The sequence below is a fragment of the Molothrus aeneus genome, chromosome 24, assembly GCF_037042795.1.
Source record: "Molothrus aeneus isolate 106 chromosome 24, BPBGC_Maene_1.0, whole genome shotgun sequence".
Taxonomy (NCBI): Eukaryota; Metazoa; Chordata; class Aves; order Passeriformes; family Icteridae; genus Molothrus; species Molothrus aeneus.
This window is the reverse complement of record NC_089669.1, coordinates 3,904,526-3,923,844: the sequence shown is the minus strand read 5'-3', so window position 1 is coordinate 3,923,844 and position 19,319 is coordinate 3,904,526. Positions and strand designations below refer to the sequence as shown.

At 47.1% G+C, this 19,319-nt stretch overlaps 1 protein-coding gene across 1 annotated transcript; it reads right to left on the bottom strand.

Annotated features, from left to right (window-relative positions):
- Positions 1 to 7,263: 7,263 nt before the first annotated feature.
- Positions 7,264 to 18,761, bottom strand: DYRK3 (dual specificity tyrosine phosphorylation regulated kinase 3). The gene is made up of 3 exons (XM_066565437.1): positions 18,655 to 18,761; positions 17,936 to 18,051; positions 7,264 to 13,592 (listed from the first exon to the last, which is right to left on the bottom strand). The coding sequence occupies exons 1-3, from the start codon at positions 18,692 to 18,694 to the stop codon at positions 12,027 to 12,029; spliced, it is 1,722 nt and encodes a 573-aa protein (XP_066421534.1). The 5' UTR covers positions 18,695 to 18,761; the 3' UTR covers positions 7,264 to 12,026.
- Positions 18,762 to 19,319: the final 558 nt, after the last annotated feature.

Sequence of the window (19,319 nt, the reverse complement as noted above, 5' to 3'; positions counted from 1 at the left end):
CAGGCTGCAAGTGGCAGCATCAGTAGAGGTTTGGGGCTCCCAGCAGCATCCTCACTTTATGTACCAAGATGTAAATCACTTTTTTTGGTGTTTGTTTAGGGGGTTTTTGGTGTTTTTTTGGGGGGGAGTGTGAGAGATCTGTTGTAAAGAGGATTTTCCTTGGGATGTGAGCTTCCCAGAGCATCTAAGGGCTGCAAGTGGCAGCAGGATGGCTCAGTAGAAGTTTGGGGCTTCCTGCAGCATCCTCACTTTATGTACCAAGATGTAAATCACTTTTTTTGGTGTTTGTTCAGGGTTTTTTTGGTTGGGGTTTTTTTGGGTGGGAGAGATTTGTTGTAAAGAGGATTTTCCTTGGGATGTGAGCTCCTGGAGTATCCAGAGGCTGCAAGTGGCAGCAGGATGGCTCCATGGAGGTCTGGGGCTCCCTGCAGCATTCTCACTTTATGTACCAAGATGGGACTCTCTTTTTTGGTTGTTTCTTCAGGGTTTTTTTGGTGGTTCTTTTTTTGGGTGTGGGAGATTTGTTGTAAAGAGGTTTTTCCTTGGGATGTGAGCTCCTCAGAACATCCAGATGCTGCAAGTGGCAGCAGGATGGCTCCATGGAGGTCTGGGGCTCCCTGCAGCATCCTCACTTTATGTACCAAGATGTAAATCACTTTTTTTGGTGTTTGTTTAGGGGTTTTTTGGTGTTTTTTTGGGGGGGAGTGTGAGAGATTTGTTGTAAAGAGGTTTTTCCTTGGGATGTGAGCTCCTGGAGCATCCACAGGCTGCAAGTGGCAGCAGGATGGCTCAGTGGAGGTCTGGGGCTCCCTGCAGCATCCTCACATCCCTTCATGTACCACAGGCTTTGGGATGCTGAGGTGGGTGAGGAAATGCTGGATATAGCACAAAGCAGAGCCAGCAGGGTGCAGGGACAGGCTGGAACCAGGTGTATCCCAATATTTGGGAGACATCACTGACCTTGCTGTGTTCTAGTCCCTTTCCGGCTGTTTTTGCGCCTTGTGGACAGGGAAAGGGAGTCAGGAACGGTTTGGGCTGTTTCAGAAGCACCCTCAGGAGCCAGGATTGTGCCCACAGGCCCCTGCAGGGGCAGGAACCAGGAGGGCAGAGCAAACTCCAAGGTCAGCAGACAGAAAACAGGGAGGATGGCCCGACTGAAGTGTCCATATAAAATATCCTCCCTGCGAGCACAGGATGCAGCACAGGGTCACCCCGTGGCTGGGGCAGAGCAGGGACAAAGCTCCCACCCCCCACAGCTGCCAGCCCTGCTGCTGGTGGCACTCAATGCCCTGGCAGTGCCACGTGGGGAGAGCTCTACACATGGCATCAGGGAGGCTGGAAACAGGGAAAGGAATGAAACTGGGCCCACCAAAAGCTGCTTTTGTTGTGGCCCCGTGGGAAGGTAAAAGATCTTTCTGTGACACTGCCAGAAAGGGCTGTGGAACGAGACCAGAACCTGAGAAAGCAGCAGCTCAAAAAGGCCAATTTGTCCAGACCCAGCAGTGCAGGCGATGCATGAAGTTCTGAGTTTAGTTTAATATGGGAAAAATAAATCATCAAAGAATATTTAAAAAGGTTTGTGTCACTCTGGTGCATTTCCCACCACATGAGGATGTGTCAAAGGACCACACTCAGTCCTGCCAGTGCTGAAGAGGGACCTGGAAATAGTTCTAGCAAAGCATGTGATTGTTAGACAGGGGAAAAGGAGAAGAAAATCCAGCTTGGAGATCCTCTCTTACCTCTCCTGTCACCTTTTTCTCCTCCTGGAAGCACAGCCAGTGCCCCTGATGAGGAATGAGGTGGCCAGGGAGGTGACACGCTGTGGCCAGGCTGTGACAGCTCAGCTCCACGCAGCTGGCACTGCTAAACCCTCCTGAATCAGCACCAGCTGGCTGGAAAATGAAAGCTGGGCCTGTTTGCTCCCCTCCTGCACCTCCCAAAATAACCAGCAGCTTCCCTCTGCCCACCCCCTCTGACCACACACAGCCCCAGCAATCAGCTGGCACTGCCAGCCTGCCCAGCCCCCTGTGCCCCAGCAGTGCCCACGTTAAATGGGCATTGTTGGAGATCACCAGGCTGCAAATGTCTGAGAAGTGCTGGAGAACACAGCTCCCCCCTCCCAGGGCCCTGTGCTTGTGAGGGGCTGTGGGGCACGTCCAGCAAGGAGGAAAAATCACCTTGAGCCACCCTCATTGCTTCCACTTTTATCTCATCCAAAGAAGAAACAGAGCATAAAAAGGTGGGCAGCACACTTCTCCAGGCTCCTTCAGAAGCCTGAGGAGCTGCAGGAGCTGCCCAGCTCCAGCCTCTGTCTGTCCTGGTTCAGAAAGAACTCGACAGCATCCAGCCCAAACCATGCCAGGGGCTGAGCTCCACACAGGAAAACAGCAGCAGGGAAATTGTGGGAATTGTGCAGGGGAGCTGCAGCTCCTGTCTCAGAGTCAGCCTCAGATAATAAAAATCATCCCTCTCTCCTTGCCTGCCTGTATTTAAAATGAAGGGGATTGTGCAAGGGATCCAAGGAGGATCTGCAGCTCCTGTCTCAGAGAGTCAGCCTCAAACAAAAAAAAATCATCCCATTCTGCTTGCCTGCCTGAATTTAAAACGGCAGGGAAGGGAATTGGGCAGGGGATCCAAGGGGATCTGCAGCTCCTGTCTCAGAGAGTCAGCCTCAGATAAAAAAATCATCCCTCTCTCCTTGTCTGCCTGAATTTAAAACAGACACAAGGGAATTGTGCAGGGGATCCAAGGGATCCAAGGGATCCAAGCCTCAAACAAGAAAAAAAAAAAATCACCCCACTCTCCTTGCCTACCTGATTTAAAACAGCAACAAAGGGAATTGTGCAGGGGATCCAGGGGGATCTCCTGTCTCAGAGTCAGCCTCAGATAATAAAAATCATCCCCCTCTCCTTGCCTGCCTGAATTTATCTGTGTTTGTGGCTCTGGGAGCAGAGCAGCTCTGGTGTAAATTACTTGCACGACCTTTCCTGTTTGATGGCTGGCTGCTCACACCTCACATATAATTCCATGTATGCCATCCATCATTAGCACCTGCTGGAGAGCCTGGCAGCTCCTGGGGCTGCTGCTGCTGTCCCAGGGGGCTGTGGCAGGGGCAGGACACGGGACAGGGTCACAGGGAGGTGGCCCTGCCCTGCAGAGCCCCGGCCAGGGCAGGACACGGCCAAGGACCTCGGGCATTCTTGGTCAGACCTGGCACAGGATTAAATTAAATCCCTCTTCTGTCTTCCTCTCGTTTTCCACCCACTTTGAGCTCTGAGGCTCCTGCTGAGGGTGGCAGGCTGGGAATGATTTTCCCAGCTCTTTTCCCTGCCCTACAAGATCATGCTCACATGGGTGCCCACCACAAAGCCCTTGAAGGCCACGGCAGCTGAACTCCACTCTGCCAGCAGCTTCTGGGTTATGAGTTCCTGCATTTCCATGTCCTCAGCAGCTGTGGAGAAAAAAACCACCCAGGGCAAGACCTGGCTGTGTCATTTCTCATCTGGAGAGCCCCTTGCTCACATTTATAATTTCCATTTTAATTGTGCCGACACCTCACAGTGCAGATGAGGTGTTGCCACAATTGAAATGGAAATTATAAAATAAAATATAAATATATTTCTAAATATATTTTTATCTTATATTTATACTAAATAAATAGAAATATTTATAAAATAGATTTATTAATATATTTATAAATATAATTTTTATAAAATAAAAATGTTTAAAAATTTAAAAAAATTTGAAATTTTTTTTTTAATTTTTAAATGTTTAAATTTAAACATTTTTTTAAAAATTAAAATTTTAAAAATGTTTCATTTTAAATTTCAAAAATTTTAAAAAATTAATTTTTTTTTAAATTTAATTAATTATTTTTAATTTTTATTTAATACCTATTAAATCCAGCCCGGATTGTGTTACGCCACACCTCCAGCAGCCCTTTCTAGGGGTTAATCAGGCACGTGCTGCATTGCTCTCAACCCCTTCTCGGCTATGCTTAATTACACTTAATTATTGTAATCCCGGTCTCTGCCTTCCTCCCTCCAGCCCAGCACATCAATCCCGGGTTCAGCGCTGCGCTTGTAGAGCCGAATTCCAGAGCTTCCGAGCGGGCGGGAGGAACGCAAACCCTTACATGGCTCTGCTCCTCCGCCAGGGCTGGCCCTGCCTCTCCCTGGCTTTAGAGAGCTCCTCTCAGCGTTTAAGAATGGACAGACTTAATTCGGGCAGCAATTCCATCCCCGCAGACAAAGGGAGCGAGCCGGAGCACACTTCAGGAGCAATTATTTAAATCCCCCTGTCTGAGAGAGGCGGGGGAAAAGCTGCTGGTGCCAACAATCCCAAACTCTCCTGCCGCTCCTTATAAGTTCAGCTTTGCCCAGATGTCTCTGCCTGCATCTCGCACCCAGGAAATCACAATTATCATTCCCCTATAAACCTGCAGAGAGAGGGATGGGAGCACAGGAATATGAGTCAAGAGTGTGGTGGTGCTCACAGGGGTCCCAGGATGAGGGAAGAGATGAGAATCGTGACTCCACGTTTCAGAAGGCTGATTATTATATTATATTATATTATATTATATTATATTATATTATATTATATTATATTATATTATATTATATTAATGATATCACATCGTATTATACTATATTATACTATATTATATCATACTATATTATACTATATTAAACGATATATGATATATGATATATAATTATATATATTATATATATATATATAATAGTAATATATTATATAGATAATAGATATATTATAATTATATTATATTATATTATATTATATTATATTATATTATATTATATTATATTATATTATATTATATTATATTATATTATATTATATTATATTATACTATATTATATCATATAATATTATACTATATTATACCATATTATATTATACTATATTATATCATACTGTATTATATTATATCATACTATATTATACTATATTATACGATATATGATATATGATATATATATCATATATCGTAAATATATGATATATTTAATATATCAATATATATTGATATATTAAAACTATACTAAAATAATAGAAGAAAATATTTCATCAGAAGGCTTGCAAGGAATAGAAAAGAAATGCAATGATAAAATCTTGTGACTGACCAGAGAGTCCGAGACAGCCGGGCTGTGATTGGTCATTAATTAAAAACAACCACATGAGCCCAATCCCAGATGCACCTGTTGCATCCCACAGCAGCAGATAACCATTGGTTACATTTTGTTTCTGAGGCCTCTCAGCTTCTCAGGAGAAAAAATCCCAAGGAAAGGATTTTTCATAAAAGATGTCTGTGACACAAGAATGTGAGTTTATTCCTGGGTTTTACACCCAAAATCCAAGTGAAGAGAGCAGTCTTCAGAGGGAAAGGTGTTGCTGAGGATCTGTGCACGTGGCTGTCCCAAAAAGTGTTGGCAAAGCTCATTAGGGTAATTTGACAAGAGGAAAGAAAACAAATCCTGAGCTGCCACCAGTCCCTCCTTGCCTGGCCTGTGCCACTGAGCTTACAAAAACCATCAGATTTTTGTAATCAGAGCACTGGCACTCTGAGCCTGCTCGCTGATGCTTAAAAAAAACATAATTTGGGGCAAAATTCTCCTCTTTGGTTCACACAGCCATGGCAGGGACACCTTCCACTGCCCCAGGTGGCTCCAAACTCCACCAGCCTGGCCTTGGACACGTCAGGGATCCAGGGGCAGCCACAGCTGTGCCAGGGCCTCCCCACCCTCAGTGAAGAATTTTTCCCTGATATCCAATCTAACCCTTCTCCCTTCCAGTTTGAAGCTCTTCCCTCCCGTCCTGTCACTACAATAATTAAAAATAATTGGAATGCACCACAGGAGTAACAAACTCCAGGCTTGTGCTCCCCATCAGGAGGGGCTGGGAACACAAACCCTGTGAGTGAGGGACCCCTGAGGGAGCTGGGGGTGCTCAGCCTGGAGCAAAGGAGACTCAGGGCTGCCCCCGTCACTCTGCAGCTCCTGAAAGGTGCCTGTGCTCAGCTGGGGCTGGGCTCTGTCTCCAGGCACTGACACAACCAGAGCACACAGCCTCGAGGGAAAGTTAGGTTGGGTATCAGGAAAAAGTGTTTCACAGAAAGGGTGATAAAGTTCTGGAATGTTCTGCCCGGGGAGGTGGTGGAGTCCCCATCCCTGGGGGTGTTTAACAAAGCCTGGATGTGGCACTGGGGGCCAGGGCTCAGTTGAGGGGTTGGGGCTGGGTTGGGCTCGATGATCTCTAAGGTCTCTTCCATCTCAGTGATTCTGTGAATCCTGTGAATCTTGGTGCACATTCAGGTTTTTACCAACATCCCTCAGCAGGATTTTGCCAGGCCCAGCTCTGGTGCTGGATTCCCCAGCCCTCACTGGCACCAAACATTATTTCCCCTCACAGCTCCTGGTGCAGCTCAGACAGCAGAACCTGGGAGACAATCCCTTATCAAGTTACATCAACAAGCATTACAGCAGGGCAGATAAGCTTATTTTTTTAATCTGAGGGGCTGTGCTTGAGGAAATGTCACTCAGAGAGTGTCCTGTGGCCTCATGGCAGTCTGAACACAGAGCTACACATTTATATACATATACCACAAACAAAGACATCTAAATCTCTAGATATATATATTTTTTTACTGTTTTCAGCTTCCAAACTTTTTAACAATCAGGTATTTGTTGCTCACTGACATTAAAATCATTAAAATGAGGTAAAAATCCACTGTGTTGTCTGCACACTCTGGGTTTAATCACCCAGGTTGGAGCTGGAGACCTTTTATTGGAGCATGATTTCATCTTCAAACCATCCCAATATCCACTTGTGTACAGTAAGTTACCCATTTATAGGTTTCTAATAAAAGCAAATCTTCCCTAAGTGGCTATTACTGGATTTCTCCTTTCAGCCTGGGGATAAGCAGGATTCTGGGCTTTAAAAAGCTCTCTAGTGGGCTGAATAAGAAAGTGACAACTGAAGAATGTCATGGCAAAACTCTGGTGTGTTCTAATTACAGCACTGTTAACGAGGGGAACATTTGTCAGACCAGAGCTTCAGCACGTTTAGCACAGACACAGAAACCTCCCACTCACACAGTGACAATTTTCTCTCCTCTCCAGGCAGATGCCACAGGAGGTGGTGTCTGCCAGCACAAGGTAAGTTCCACCATCTGGAAAGAATTATTTTCTTTTTTTTTTTTTTTCATTTTAATCAAGGACTTGAAGGAATTTGCACACTCGATTGCTAAAGAAAATGATGCATTTATTTTCTTTTTAAAAATGACCCAAAGTACAACTTCAAGAAATCTGCTCGTTACATTTAGATACATAGTTTGAGACTGACCGATTTCCAGAACGTTCCTCCACAGTTATATATCCACATGCACCTCCAATGTTTCCCACATCCCCCACCCTATCACACCTCATCACAATATTCCTAATAAAAAGGCAAAGCTGCAGATTCTGAGCGCTGCTGACATTTAGCTGGAACATCTGCAATGTGCAAGAGCCCCTGAACAGGAACGTGGCTGCAGGGAGGCAGAGGGAGGCAGGTAAAACCCTGAGTGCTGTGTGTGGGGAGGCTCTGGGGCAGCACAGGCTGCCCAACCCTGCCAGCCCCCCTGATTTGGAGTTTTAAAAATCCAGGAAAATGTTCTGGAGCCACGGATTTCTCCTGGTACAGAGGGAGTTACAGAGCTGGAGGCATTGTGGAACATGAGAGCTCTCTAATGAGATGTAGGAGGCGTATTTATTTCCACAAACTGCCCTTAAATTAATAAAACAAATGAAAATCAAGTGGTGTCTGTGATCTTTAGGCTCTGCACAACTCCCTGCCAGCAGGGGACAGCCGGGGGGATTTGGGATCTTGTCCCAGGGAACAGGGACAGGAGGAGAGGGAACGGCCTCAGGCTGGGCTGGGGAGGCTCAGGTTGGACACCAGCAGGAATTTCCTCATGGGAAGGGCTGGAAGGGGCTGCCCAGGGGGGTTTGGAGCGCCCATCCCTGGAGGTGCCCAGTGAGGGGACACTGGTCTGGGTGACAAGGAGGGGGTCAGGCACAGGCTGGAACTGATGATCCTCGAGGGCTTTTCCAGCCTCACAATTCCAGGATCCTGTGAAGCACCAAATATAAAATCACCAAAACTGCCAGGTGCCCACAGCTCTGAGCACCCAGCACGTGCAGAAACCCCAGGATTTTTCATTAAAGTCTCTGAGCACAGTTTGTTTTCAGTCTCAGCACACAAGTCCCACAGATCTTTCCATATTATTTCAGCTCTCCACTTCCACAACGGAATTAAACTTTGGCAGGCAGGGGATTTGTATCATTTCAGCAGAGATCTCTGGGTGCAGCATCAGCCTTTTGCTTGTGTGCCTGGGATTAGCAAGACATTGCTGAGATCATCATATATATGCTTCACAGCCAGGACAGCTTTTGGTATTAAACAAGTAAAAAACCCAGGAGAGCTGCAGTGAGCAGCCCTTTAGAAAGGACCCTGTGCTTGTTTGAGAGGTAGTTCTGAAGATGATCATCATTGCAAAGAAGTTCTGCAACTGCTTAAAAAGTTTTCAGCTGCAAGAGGTAAAAAAGATTGTAAGCAATCACTCACTCTTCCACAAAAGTTGAATTACATCTGTCCCATTCATCTGCTGGGAATTCTTGGGTCACTGGTCAACCAGGATTGCCATTCCAGCAGGCTGGGAGGACAAAAAACACCAGTGAGGAGTGTCTGTGCTACCCAGAAAATCTCTAGATTTAGGTTTGGGTCCTTCAGATGTGCTGCTCATGCATTGTCATTGATTTATATAAAAATATTGCTGAGCCAAAGAGCTGGAACTGCAGCCAAAGAACATTTGTTATTTGCACCTCTCACAGGGCAGTGAAACACTCTAAGGAGCATTTTCAAACAGGTTTGGGTGATTTTAGAGACGCAGTGCCTGATTTGCTGTAAACACCAGTGATTTGCATGTGCTAACTTCTGAGGAGAGCACAACAGAGGTGCCAGGGCTGGCAGCTCAACAAAGCAAAGCTCCCTCACAAATAGAAACTGCTCTTTACCTCTTCAGACATTTTCAATTTTAGGCTGCTTCCAACATTCTCAGCAGCAGCAGAGCTCATGAGGGGATGGTTTCTGGTGATTTCAGAGCTCACCAGGGTTTGGCTTTCCCAAAAACAAGTGTGACTTGGAGGTTTGGCCGTATCTGGAGAGCCCAGGCACCGAGGCCGTGCCCAACCCTGATAAATGACAGTGACACAGCCCAGGGTCCCCCAGTGGGGCTGGGACAAGCCCTGCTCCCTTCCCCAGGGAACTCAGCCACTCCAGGGTGTGCAGGGATGATTCCTCACAGGACATCTATGGGCTCACCTGGAGGGCTCTCCCACTCTGGGAATTCTGCATCAAACAATTCACCAAAAGCAAACGTTTTATGAAGAAATTGGGGATTAGTGATTGGAAACAAGACCCCAATATTCCCAGCTGTATTTCCTAGGCTAGGAAGAAGTTTCCAGCCCAGTAAATATCTGCTGAGGCTGCTTTTCCTTCTCACCCAAATTAGCAATTCACTTAACTACATATTTGATTTTCAAATATGGCAGTACCAAGTAAGAAAGAGCAAGTCTTAAACAAACACCATGTGCAGTCAGGGCAGTCAGGGCATGCTGAACACATTTTCTAGATGAAAAGCCACAGTTTTGCCAGTTAATTGCTTTATCTGCAGCTTCACAGCCCCAGCCTTAAGCAAAATTACTCAGTGTGCACCAGGGGCTGCCACAGGAGGAGTTCCCTCACAGCCACCTCTCCCCAAAAGTCACAGAATTATCAATATTATTCTTGTTTTTACAGATAGATGTTGGTGCAGCTCCCAGCACACCAGCACTGCTCCTTCTGCCAGGCTCCAGCAGCACCACCACCTTATCTTCTCTATGAAATCCTTTTCCATGCATCCTGCAAGGTTCCCTTCTCCTCTCTCACCTGGTGTGTTTTGTTATAAAGAAACGTCAAGGGCACAAAAGGAAGAAGAAGATTTCTGGCTTCTGAAAATGTGCCAGATCTATTAGAGATTCTACTAAAATCAATGGCATCTTCTGCCACTTCCCTCCAGAATCCACTTCCCTGGTTCTTCGTTCAAATAAAACTTCACTCAGCCTAGCAAAATGAAAAATCCCAGCCATGTGTTGCTGTGAGTGACCCAGGCCAGCCCATCCATGCTGTTTGCAGCACAGATAAGGGCCAGACTGTTATTTTAATATCATTACTAAGCTCATTGAATTGACACTTGCTCAACAAAACAACTCAGAAAAGCTCCACACATGAGAACCCTCCTGGGAGCCTCAGTTTCGAGTCCTTTGGAGCTTTGGCTGAGTCTTTTTGAGGATTTTTGCAGGCCTGCACCCAGTGCTGCAATGACCCAGAGGGGCCAGAGCAGCCCCATCTCCTCAGGGGAAGGGTCTCCTACTGAACATTTGCTCACTTATCTTTCAAATCACCCTGGTGACTCCTTTGTTTGCATACTGAGAGTCTCCTTCCTTTAGCATTCAAGACCTGCTGCAGAGAAAAAGTCATTCCATTTCAAACCTCCTGTTCAGAAAAGCTCTAAATTGCATTTAAAGTCCTGCTCAGGCACCTGGCAAGGGATCAGATGGATCTGGAGATGGACTTGGGCCATGAGGCTGCAAGAAGGAACAACCCCAACAAGCTGGGCTGTGGTTGTGACAGGTCACACCACCCTGGCATGTTCTGGGAAGATAAAGGAAGAGGAAATACAAGCTCATGGAGTTCAAGAATGAGAAAATGTAGGCACCCAAAGGCCTGGAGGAAGGCAATTAGAAACAAAGCAGCTCTTCCCATAAAATATTTCCATTTGGATCAGCCAGTTCTTGCACCTTATCAGTCTTTCCTGGTTATGTTTCCAGAGATTTTGTTGAGATTTCAGAGCACACTCCCAATTATTAATGTGTGTTTCCCCCCCCCCTCATTTTCCAGTCACAGCCCTGGGCCTGAAAAAGTTCTACTTGTCTGACAGGGGTGGCATGTTTGCATTTTTATTAAAAGAGCTTCATGTAATTCAATGGAATTCACTCTACACAAAGAGATAATTTTTTGCAATTACCAGAATCTCAAACGTGGATATAAACCAGCTCTCGAAGTTCAACATTTTTGTTTTAGAAACACAGGAAAAACAAAGACACACACCTGGCAGAACTGATGATGGAAATCTGAGCTCCAAAGAAACAGAATTCAATCATTACCTGAACAAAGTGGCCCACACTTGTGATGGACCAGGCCTGATCCCAAATACCCCTACAAGCTTTCTACAGATTTTTAGGGGGAAATAGCAAGTGTTACAGAAATAAGTAGTTTTATTTAGATATATCCTGTGTTTCATGGCATTTCATTTTTTCATGGCTGCTTTGAAATTTTATCATCTGAGTATTTTCTTTTCCAATGACAAATTCCTTTGGGGTCTACATCCCATCACAGTTTTTAAAATCCCAGGACAGATAAGGGAAAAGCAATGCAGAGAAATAAAATTCTTCAAACTTAAGCAATTTGCAAGTAAGTTCCTAATGCATTACATTAATGCATTTGTGCTTTTGACATGAGATTTAAAAACTTTCCCCTGGAACAGAAAGAGTTCAGCTGGAGACAACTGAAAACATGGGAGTTTAAATCAAGTTCCTTTCCTGCCTTAAGCAAAAGAACCTGTTGAACCATGATAAATGGTTTGGTTTCTAAACCAGCATTTTTAAACAGCACATCAGCCAAAGTGTCTCTGTACTCCCCAGCTGAGCTGAACCCTCAGCAGAGGGGAATGCACCAGGTGTGAGTGAAGCAACTGGATAAAATCAGCCCTTTAATGTGCACATTTCTGACTGATCTTCCAGTATTCCAGACTGAGCCCCCAACACAAAGCAAATCCATTAAAACCCTCTCATTTCATTTCCTCCCACGGCATGAACAGACAGTGCACACACACGGGGTGTATCCTGGGAACCCAGCACTCCCCACTAGCTGACCAGCTTGGGGAGCACAGTACACAGAGGGATGCTGCCACTGGGCTCAGTGGCCAGACTGGCCCTCAGCTTGCTGGGGACTGCAGCCACAGGAGGCAGCTTGTTAGCAATTCCTTGGAAGGAACCTGAATAGCTGGAAATCCTCCTGCTGGAGCTTTTCTCCAAGGCGGCTGCTTTGGGCACCCGTTTGCAGATCCAGGGGTGCCGCAGGGCCTGGCTGGGAATCATGCGCGTGGAAGGATCCCAGCTGAGGCAATCCTTCAGGAAACCAGTGAACAAGGGGTCATCACAGCCCTTCAGAGCTGTCACCCAGTCCTTGTTCCCCGGGGCACCCCGGACCTTGCCGCGGCGCGAGCGGCTCCCGCTCAGGGTCACCTTCCCGTCCGGCTGCGTCAGCACCGTGCAGTAACGGGGGTGACCCTTGGAGTTGATGAAGTTCTTGGCTCGTTTGGATTGCTCCAAAAGCTTCTGAGGTGGCATCCCAAGAAGTTCCATGATACAGGCCAGCTGGTCTGCCTCGTCCTCTCCAGGGAAAAGAGGGTAGCCAGTCAAAAGCTCCACCAGGATACAGCCAAAACTCCACATGTCTATGGGCATCCCATAGCGGCTCCCCAGGATCACCTCTGGCGCCCGATAAAACCGGGACTGGATGTAGGTGTAGACTCTTTGGTGCTCAAAACAGCTGGACCCAAAATCTATAACCTTGATTCCACTCCTCCCTTGCTGTTTTAGGAGGATATTTTCTGGCTTCAAGTCACAGTGGATGATTTTGTTTCTATAAAGGGCATCCAAACACTGCAGGATGGAGTGAGCGAACTTCCGAACCAGCTGGAGGCTGAAACCCTGAAATTTATTCCTTTTAATCAGCTCATACAGGTTCATACTCAAGAGTTCAAAGGTCATGCAGATGTGGTTCCGAAAGGTGAAGCTTTCCAGCATGTGGATCACATTCATGCTGCCTGTTTTATCCTGCTTCTTCAGGTGCTCCAGGATCCTGATCTCCTCGGCAGCTTGGCGATGGAACCTCTTCTCATTGCGAACCATCTTTAAGGCCAGGTGTTGGTGCAGTTTGTGATCATAGACCTTAGCAACTTGTCCAAAACTGCCCTTGCCAATGATTTTGAGCACCTCATACCTGTAAGCCAGGTGGTCGTGGGGCACGTGGATGTAGCTGCCTTGGTCGTCGTCGTAGCCGCCGTTGTTGGGGCCGCCGATCACCCCCTGCCTCTTTTTGGCAGACGGCCCCACAAAGTAAATCTCGGAGAAACTGAAGATCTCCTGCTGCTCATAAGCTGATAGCAGATGTTTGAACTGTTTGACAGCTTCCTCTGGAGCTTGGGAGACAGCTTTGTGTGATTTCAAGGAGCTTCCACTGCCTCTAGCACCCAGGCTCTCTAGGGTTTTCTCTTTTGTCAGGGAAGGCAGAGATCTTTCTGGAGTAAGGCCTGCAGAGTGAAGAGTGCTGCTCCTTCTGTTGCCAGAGTCCTCAAATAACTGCTCCACTTTGACCTGATTTGCAGCCAGAGGGTGATCCTTCATTATAAGTTTGTTGATAGAAACCTACAAGGGAAAAAGTAGTTTAGTTTATCTTTTAAAGCATAGATTAAAAATAAACTCACTACCAACAGAAAATCGGTAACACGGACGAGTTTGGCATTTATTAGGAACAAATATAAAATGCTGGGCTAAATTAAGTTACAAGCATAGTTATAGAAGGGTACACAAAGAGAAAGCAACTCCCTGAAACAGCACATGTGCTTTTAAATCCAGAAAGGGAAACCCTAGACAGCCAAAGACTCAAACAACCACAAAATTCCTATCTCCACTCAGTGGAGGGCCAGGGAACAGCTATGTTTAGCTTCAGACGTGGGTGCAGCAGCACAACCACCAACAGATGCAACTTGCACCTGTCTGGAGCACGGAATGGAACGTGGATGTGCAGAGAAGTGGCAGCAGGAGTGCACAGCCAGGCTGCCAAAGGAACACAAAGCAACCCCAGCAGGTGACATATGGCTGCTGTGAGGCAGCTGCACGAGGAACAGGAGGAGGACAGGGCAAGGCAAGGTAAACCATCCTTCAGAATCTAAAAATTAATGGTTGGGTTTTAATTTCAAGGTGAAAACATCATCATATCCACACCTCTCTTTGAAATCATGGTGGAATTATAGAATATCCTGAGCTGGACGGGACCCACAAAAATCATCAAGTCCAAGTCCTGGTCCTGCACAGGACACCCCAAAATCCCTCCCAGCCCCTGAGAGCGTTGCTCTGGAGCTCTGGCAGCCTTGGGGCTGTGCCCATGCCCTGGGCAGCCTGTTCTGTGCCCCACTGTCCGGTTCAGCTGTCTGTCTGTCTCTGCCCCGACACGGGTAGGGCGGTTCTTGGGTGGCGCGCGTTTCAAAGGACGAGTCTGGACTCTTCAGCTTTTCGATCTTCAGATTGTTTATTGTTTCTTATCTACAAAATTTTCTGTCTGCCCAACAGAGGTCTGATCTGCAAGGCAGCCAAGGGCACTCTGCCCACCCACGGGGCGGTCATGTCTTTTTATACTAAAATCTACGTACATGATATTTACCTTTATTTTCCAATGCTTTTCACCCATGTTAGCAAGTGCACCCTCACCATAAACCAATCCCCAAGTGCCAACATCACCACAGGAGATGGAAGACAAGAAGAAGAAAGAAGAAGGACGAGACACGCCCTGATCCCTCCATCTTGTCTCCATAACCCCCCTGTACCAAAAACCTTAAAGTTTATATTTCACCCTATAAATGTGTCCCTTTTACACCCTTCACTCTAAAGTGATTCTCATGTCCTCAAACTGCTGTCACTTCTGTGGATGGATCAAAATCAAGCCACCAAACACTCTTGGCAACATTCCAGGATTTCCGAGACCCCCAAGGGTTCTCCTGGCATCTCTGGACATCGGGAACGATGTGCTGAGTTCCCACACCCCACCACCCTCTGGGGGAAGAACTTTTATCCAACCTAAACCTCCCTGACAGCTCCAGCCATTCTCTTGGGTCCTGGCACTGTCACAGAGGGAACAGAGAGCTGCAGAACTCTCTTAACACACACTTGAACAACCAGGACCAGCTCCCACTCCAACTCAGCTGAGAGCAGTCTGCGAGCACTCCCTCTTACCACCATGCGCTAAAATATTTACATCTGAAACAAACCCAGAGAAGGTGAGAAAAACACTGTGAAATTTTCCAGGCTTGTCAATTTTACTATTTAGTAAATGCTGAACACCCCGGAGGTCAGTTCCCCTCTAGCAATTTTTCCTTTTCCTGCTTGCTGGCACTCCCTGCTGAGAGGCAGCACAGAGGTGTTGTCCCATCCAGGCAGAATTGAAGAAGCCCTGACTGAAGCAGCAACATCTGTTTTCCATTTTGTCCTTTAATCTAAAAATAAAGATCTCAGACACATGCCAAACCAAATCCCTGAAAACCAAAATAACTACACAGGAATCAAACAAAAAAATATAAATAAACCTGCAGCCCCACGGCAATAAAACCAAATTCCTTTTTAGTTACATCCAGTCCAACATCTCAGCAGGGTCAGCAAATCAGGGAAGTGAATGTTCTCCCTAAAGCCAACTCCACACAGCTCATAAAAGCCTCTGGTTGTTGGTGCTGCCCTGAAATGTTAGTTCTTGCTCACAAGCCCCAAAAAATGGGCATTTCCCTGCAGAAGTCAGTCCTTATCAACATGAAGAGATCCTACCAAGCTCCACTCCTCCTATCGACCCCAAAATGCGGTGTACTGGGAGGGACACGCCCAGCTCTCAGAGTCTGCAGTAAAAACAACAGAGCCCAGCCCTGGCAACTCGGAATAAATGCCAGTTTCTTGGAGCCTGGCTGAACCTCCGAGATGAGAATGACATTTCTTCAGAGCTGGCTCAAAGACTCTTCAGTTGGCAGACCCAAACAGAAAGTTTACAAATAAACACAAGATATAAACACAGAACTAGGGTCACACTTGTTTAAATATTCTCCACCCAAGAGCAGTAGCAGCTCTGCTTGTGCTGCTGTTCATAGCAAACATTTTGTACCTTTGAATCCCTAAATAAACCAGCAATTCATGATTCCATTTATCCTGGAACGATTTCTTAATGAAGGAATTATGGCTTTGGATTTCAAACCTGACTCAACGGTAGTAAGGGCTCAATTTTCATTCTTAGAGGACTCCCAAAATCAGTTGCCACATGATGGTGAGACACAAATATAGCTCCATCTTCACTTGAGCTCAGGAGAGCTGCACTCAGATGACTCCTGGCTAACACCAGCTTTCTTTCAACAGCTTGATTTTACAAATCCCAGCCTCCACAAGTTTTTTGTTTAATTGCTGAAGTGCAGGCGAGAAATGAGGCTGACAACACCAGTGGCACCCTGTTGAAAACTCTCCCTGACAAAAACTTCATTTTCACTGACAAGGAAACAGTTGCTGCAATTCCTGCACAAACTGGTTTGCAGAGATGCTCTGAACACTGAATTAAACACATTGAACCCAGCCCATGTATTCTCAAAGCAGAGAGACTCTGTGTTCTCTTGCAGGCTCAGATGAAGGAATGGGCAGCTGCAGTCACCAACACTCCTCAATTCTCATGTAACATTACATAATAATAAAACATCTTGCTAGAAAACTAAAACTCCAGGTATTTTCCCATTAAAACTCAGCACCACCATTTTCAGCCCCAGCTCCTGCTTGCCTGATACCACTGAGGTTGGATTTTATTGGTACACCACCATGCAAACTGGGCATGCTATAAATCCTTAAGCTCGCCCTAAGAAGTTAACAGGCTTTAAGGAAAAAAACCACAGATGAAGACAAATCAAACAAAATATTCATGGGTTTATATTTGTATTGCATTGGATAGTTCCACTCTACCGACTTGTACTCAGTTATGAACAAATGAAGTCACACTACAGCTCAAAACACTGCAGCTGAAATGTTTCCATATCCCTGCACACAAAAAACCCCAACCCACTACTCCTCAAACCCTACTGCTCAACAGAACTCCAAATTCCTCCTGTTCCCCCTCAACATTTCCAAAAAGGGAAAAAAAAAAAAACAGACTCATGCCCCTGAGTTTGCACAGACCAAATTTGTTACAACAAAATCCCACAAGGTGATGATTTTCAAATGCATGTTCCTCGGGGCAATGTCTATTTTCACTTTTTAGAAAGTGAGAGGTTTTTTTTTTTTAAGCTTAAGCTCCTTCCCTTCTGCCAGAACTCAACAAGAGCCAGAACACATTTAAAACCCATCTAAAGGACAGATCAGTGCACAAAAGTACAGCTGAACACGAGCACTACTGAGCCAATTAAAGGGAAAAAAAATCTCCCAGCTCCACATCTGCTGAGGGAACAGAGCCCTGATGAAAGAGCCCAGCAACACCTTCAGTTCATAAGGACTGTTTTGGAAGCAAAAGAAGTGACAGATAATACCCAAGTTTTTGGAGCAGAAAGATACTTTTGTGAGGTGTTTGGCAGCCACACAGACTCACACTGCTCCTATGTTACTTACCAGTCAGAATTTTCATGAGGGAAACTAAAATGGAAACGTGCAGGAGGAGGCAGAGCAAAGCATGTGTGGATTGACTAATCAGAGTACAAGGTGACACGGCAGAACGCTCCAAGCCTTTGTAAAATAACTTTTTTTTTATTAAAACACTGAGCTGAGGGCAGTAAGATGGGGTTCCTGAGGCTGCCAGCAAGTTCTGCACTGAATGCAGCACATCATTTTCATGCTCAGAAAAAACAATAATGTTAAGAAGCCTCTACAAAGCAGCAAAATGCCACTTTTAAAATCTATTCTCTGTAGGGAAGTATCAGACCCCCACACAGCTCTCACTCCCACACTGCACAACGTGAAGACACAGATGACTTTAAAATACTCACATGAGGTCTTGAAAGGGAAGGAATTCCCGAGGGGCTCCGTTCTTCATTTGTAGGCTCTGGGTATCTACACTCATCTATCCTCATATAGGAGTCGTATAATCCATCGCCAATCCTGGCTGGAACGGTCCCACACACAAACCAGTTATTCACAACAATTCACACCGACAGAGGCAGAGCCAAAAGCTTAAATGCACATTTTAGTCAGTAAAATCATCGATTCTCCTTCATTCATTAAATGATCTTTGGAATTTTACTGAATTTTCAAACCGCAGGGGTGCGATGCTTCTGGGAAATCTTAATTCGAGATACTTTTAATTTAGAGGTTCTTTTTTGTGAAGCAACTTCTGCACTGCAAAAAAATACATCCCTAAGAATCACTGCCCACCATTCTTCCCGCTTCCCCTTAATCAGGATAATCCCAAACGAGCAGAAAACGAGCAAACACTTCAACACTTGATAGGACTATCCTTTAAAACAGGTTATCCCTTAAAAATGAGATGTGAGAATTACACTGCAAAAGCGTGGGGAAGGCAAAAAAAAAGAAAAAAGGCGGCGTCTCTCGCTGTCGACTGCTCAAAAACTTAAAATCGCGACGCCTATCGCGACAGACCCGACGGACGGCTGGGACCACGCGGGGGGCTCGGCGGCCACCGACCCAAACCGCATCCCCCCCTTTCCCCCCAGCCCCGCGGGACCCCCGGCCGCCCCCTCCTCCTCACCCGCGGCGAGAGGCCCGTCCGGCTTCCTGCCGAGCAGCATCGTGTCGGGGGGGCCCCGGCGCGGGCCCCATTCCCGGCGGGTGCCGCTGCCCAGCGCGGCCGCTCGGCCCCGGCCCGGCCCGGCCGTTGCCCCGGGAACGGCCCCCGCCCGCCGCCCGCCCGCCCGCCCGCCCGCCCGCGCCTGCGCAGCGCCGCCGGGGCGGGATCGCGCCCGGGGCTGCGGAGCTCCAGCGCTCGCTTCAGTTCTCCCCTGCGCTAAAGCCGCGCTGCGCGACCCCAGCACCCGGGGCTGCGGAGCTCCAGCCTCCCCCTCTTCGCCTCTCCCCTCAGGGACACCCGCCCCGCGGGACCCCCGCACCCGGGGCTGCGCTTCTCCCCTGAGCTAAACCCGCCCTACGGAACCCCGCACCCGGGGCCGCGGAGCTCCACCTCTCGCCTCGCTTCTCCCCTGAGCTAAACCCGCCCCGCGGGACCCCGCATCCCGGGCTGCGGAGCTCCAGCGGTCGCTTCGCTTCTCCCCTGAGCTAAACCCGCCCTACGGGACCCCCGCACCCGGGGCTGCGGAGCTCCAGCGCGCACCTCGCTTCTCCCCTCAGCCAAAGCCGCCCTGCGGGACTCCGCACACTGCGGAGTGCTCGGCCTGGGGGAGAGGAGGCCGCCGGGGC

Coding starts and splice junctions, on each gene's coding strand:
- DYRK3 (XM_066565437.1), bottom strand. CDS start 18,694: ATGCTGCTCGGCAGGAAGCCGGACGGGCCTCTCGCCGCGG. Junction 18,052..18,654: donor GGACGGGCCTCTCGCCGCGG/GTGAGGAGGAGG, acceptor GGACCGTTCCAG/CCAGGATTGGCGATGGATTA. Junction 13,593..17,935: donor CTTCCCTTTCAAGACCTCAT/GTGAGTATTTTA, acceptor TTTCCCTTGTAG/GTTTCTATCAACAAACTTAT.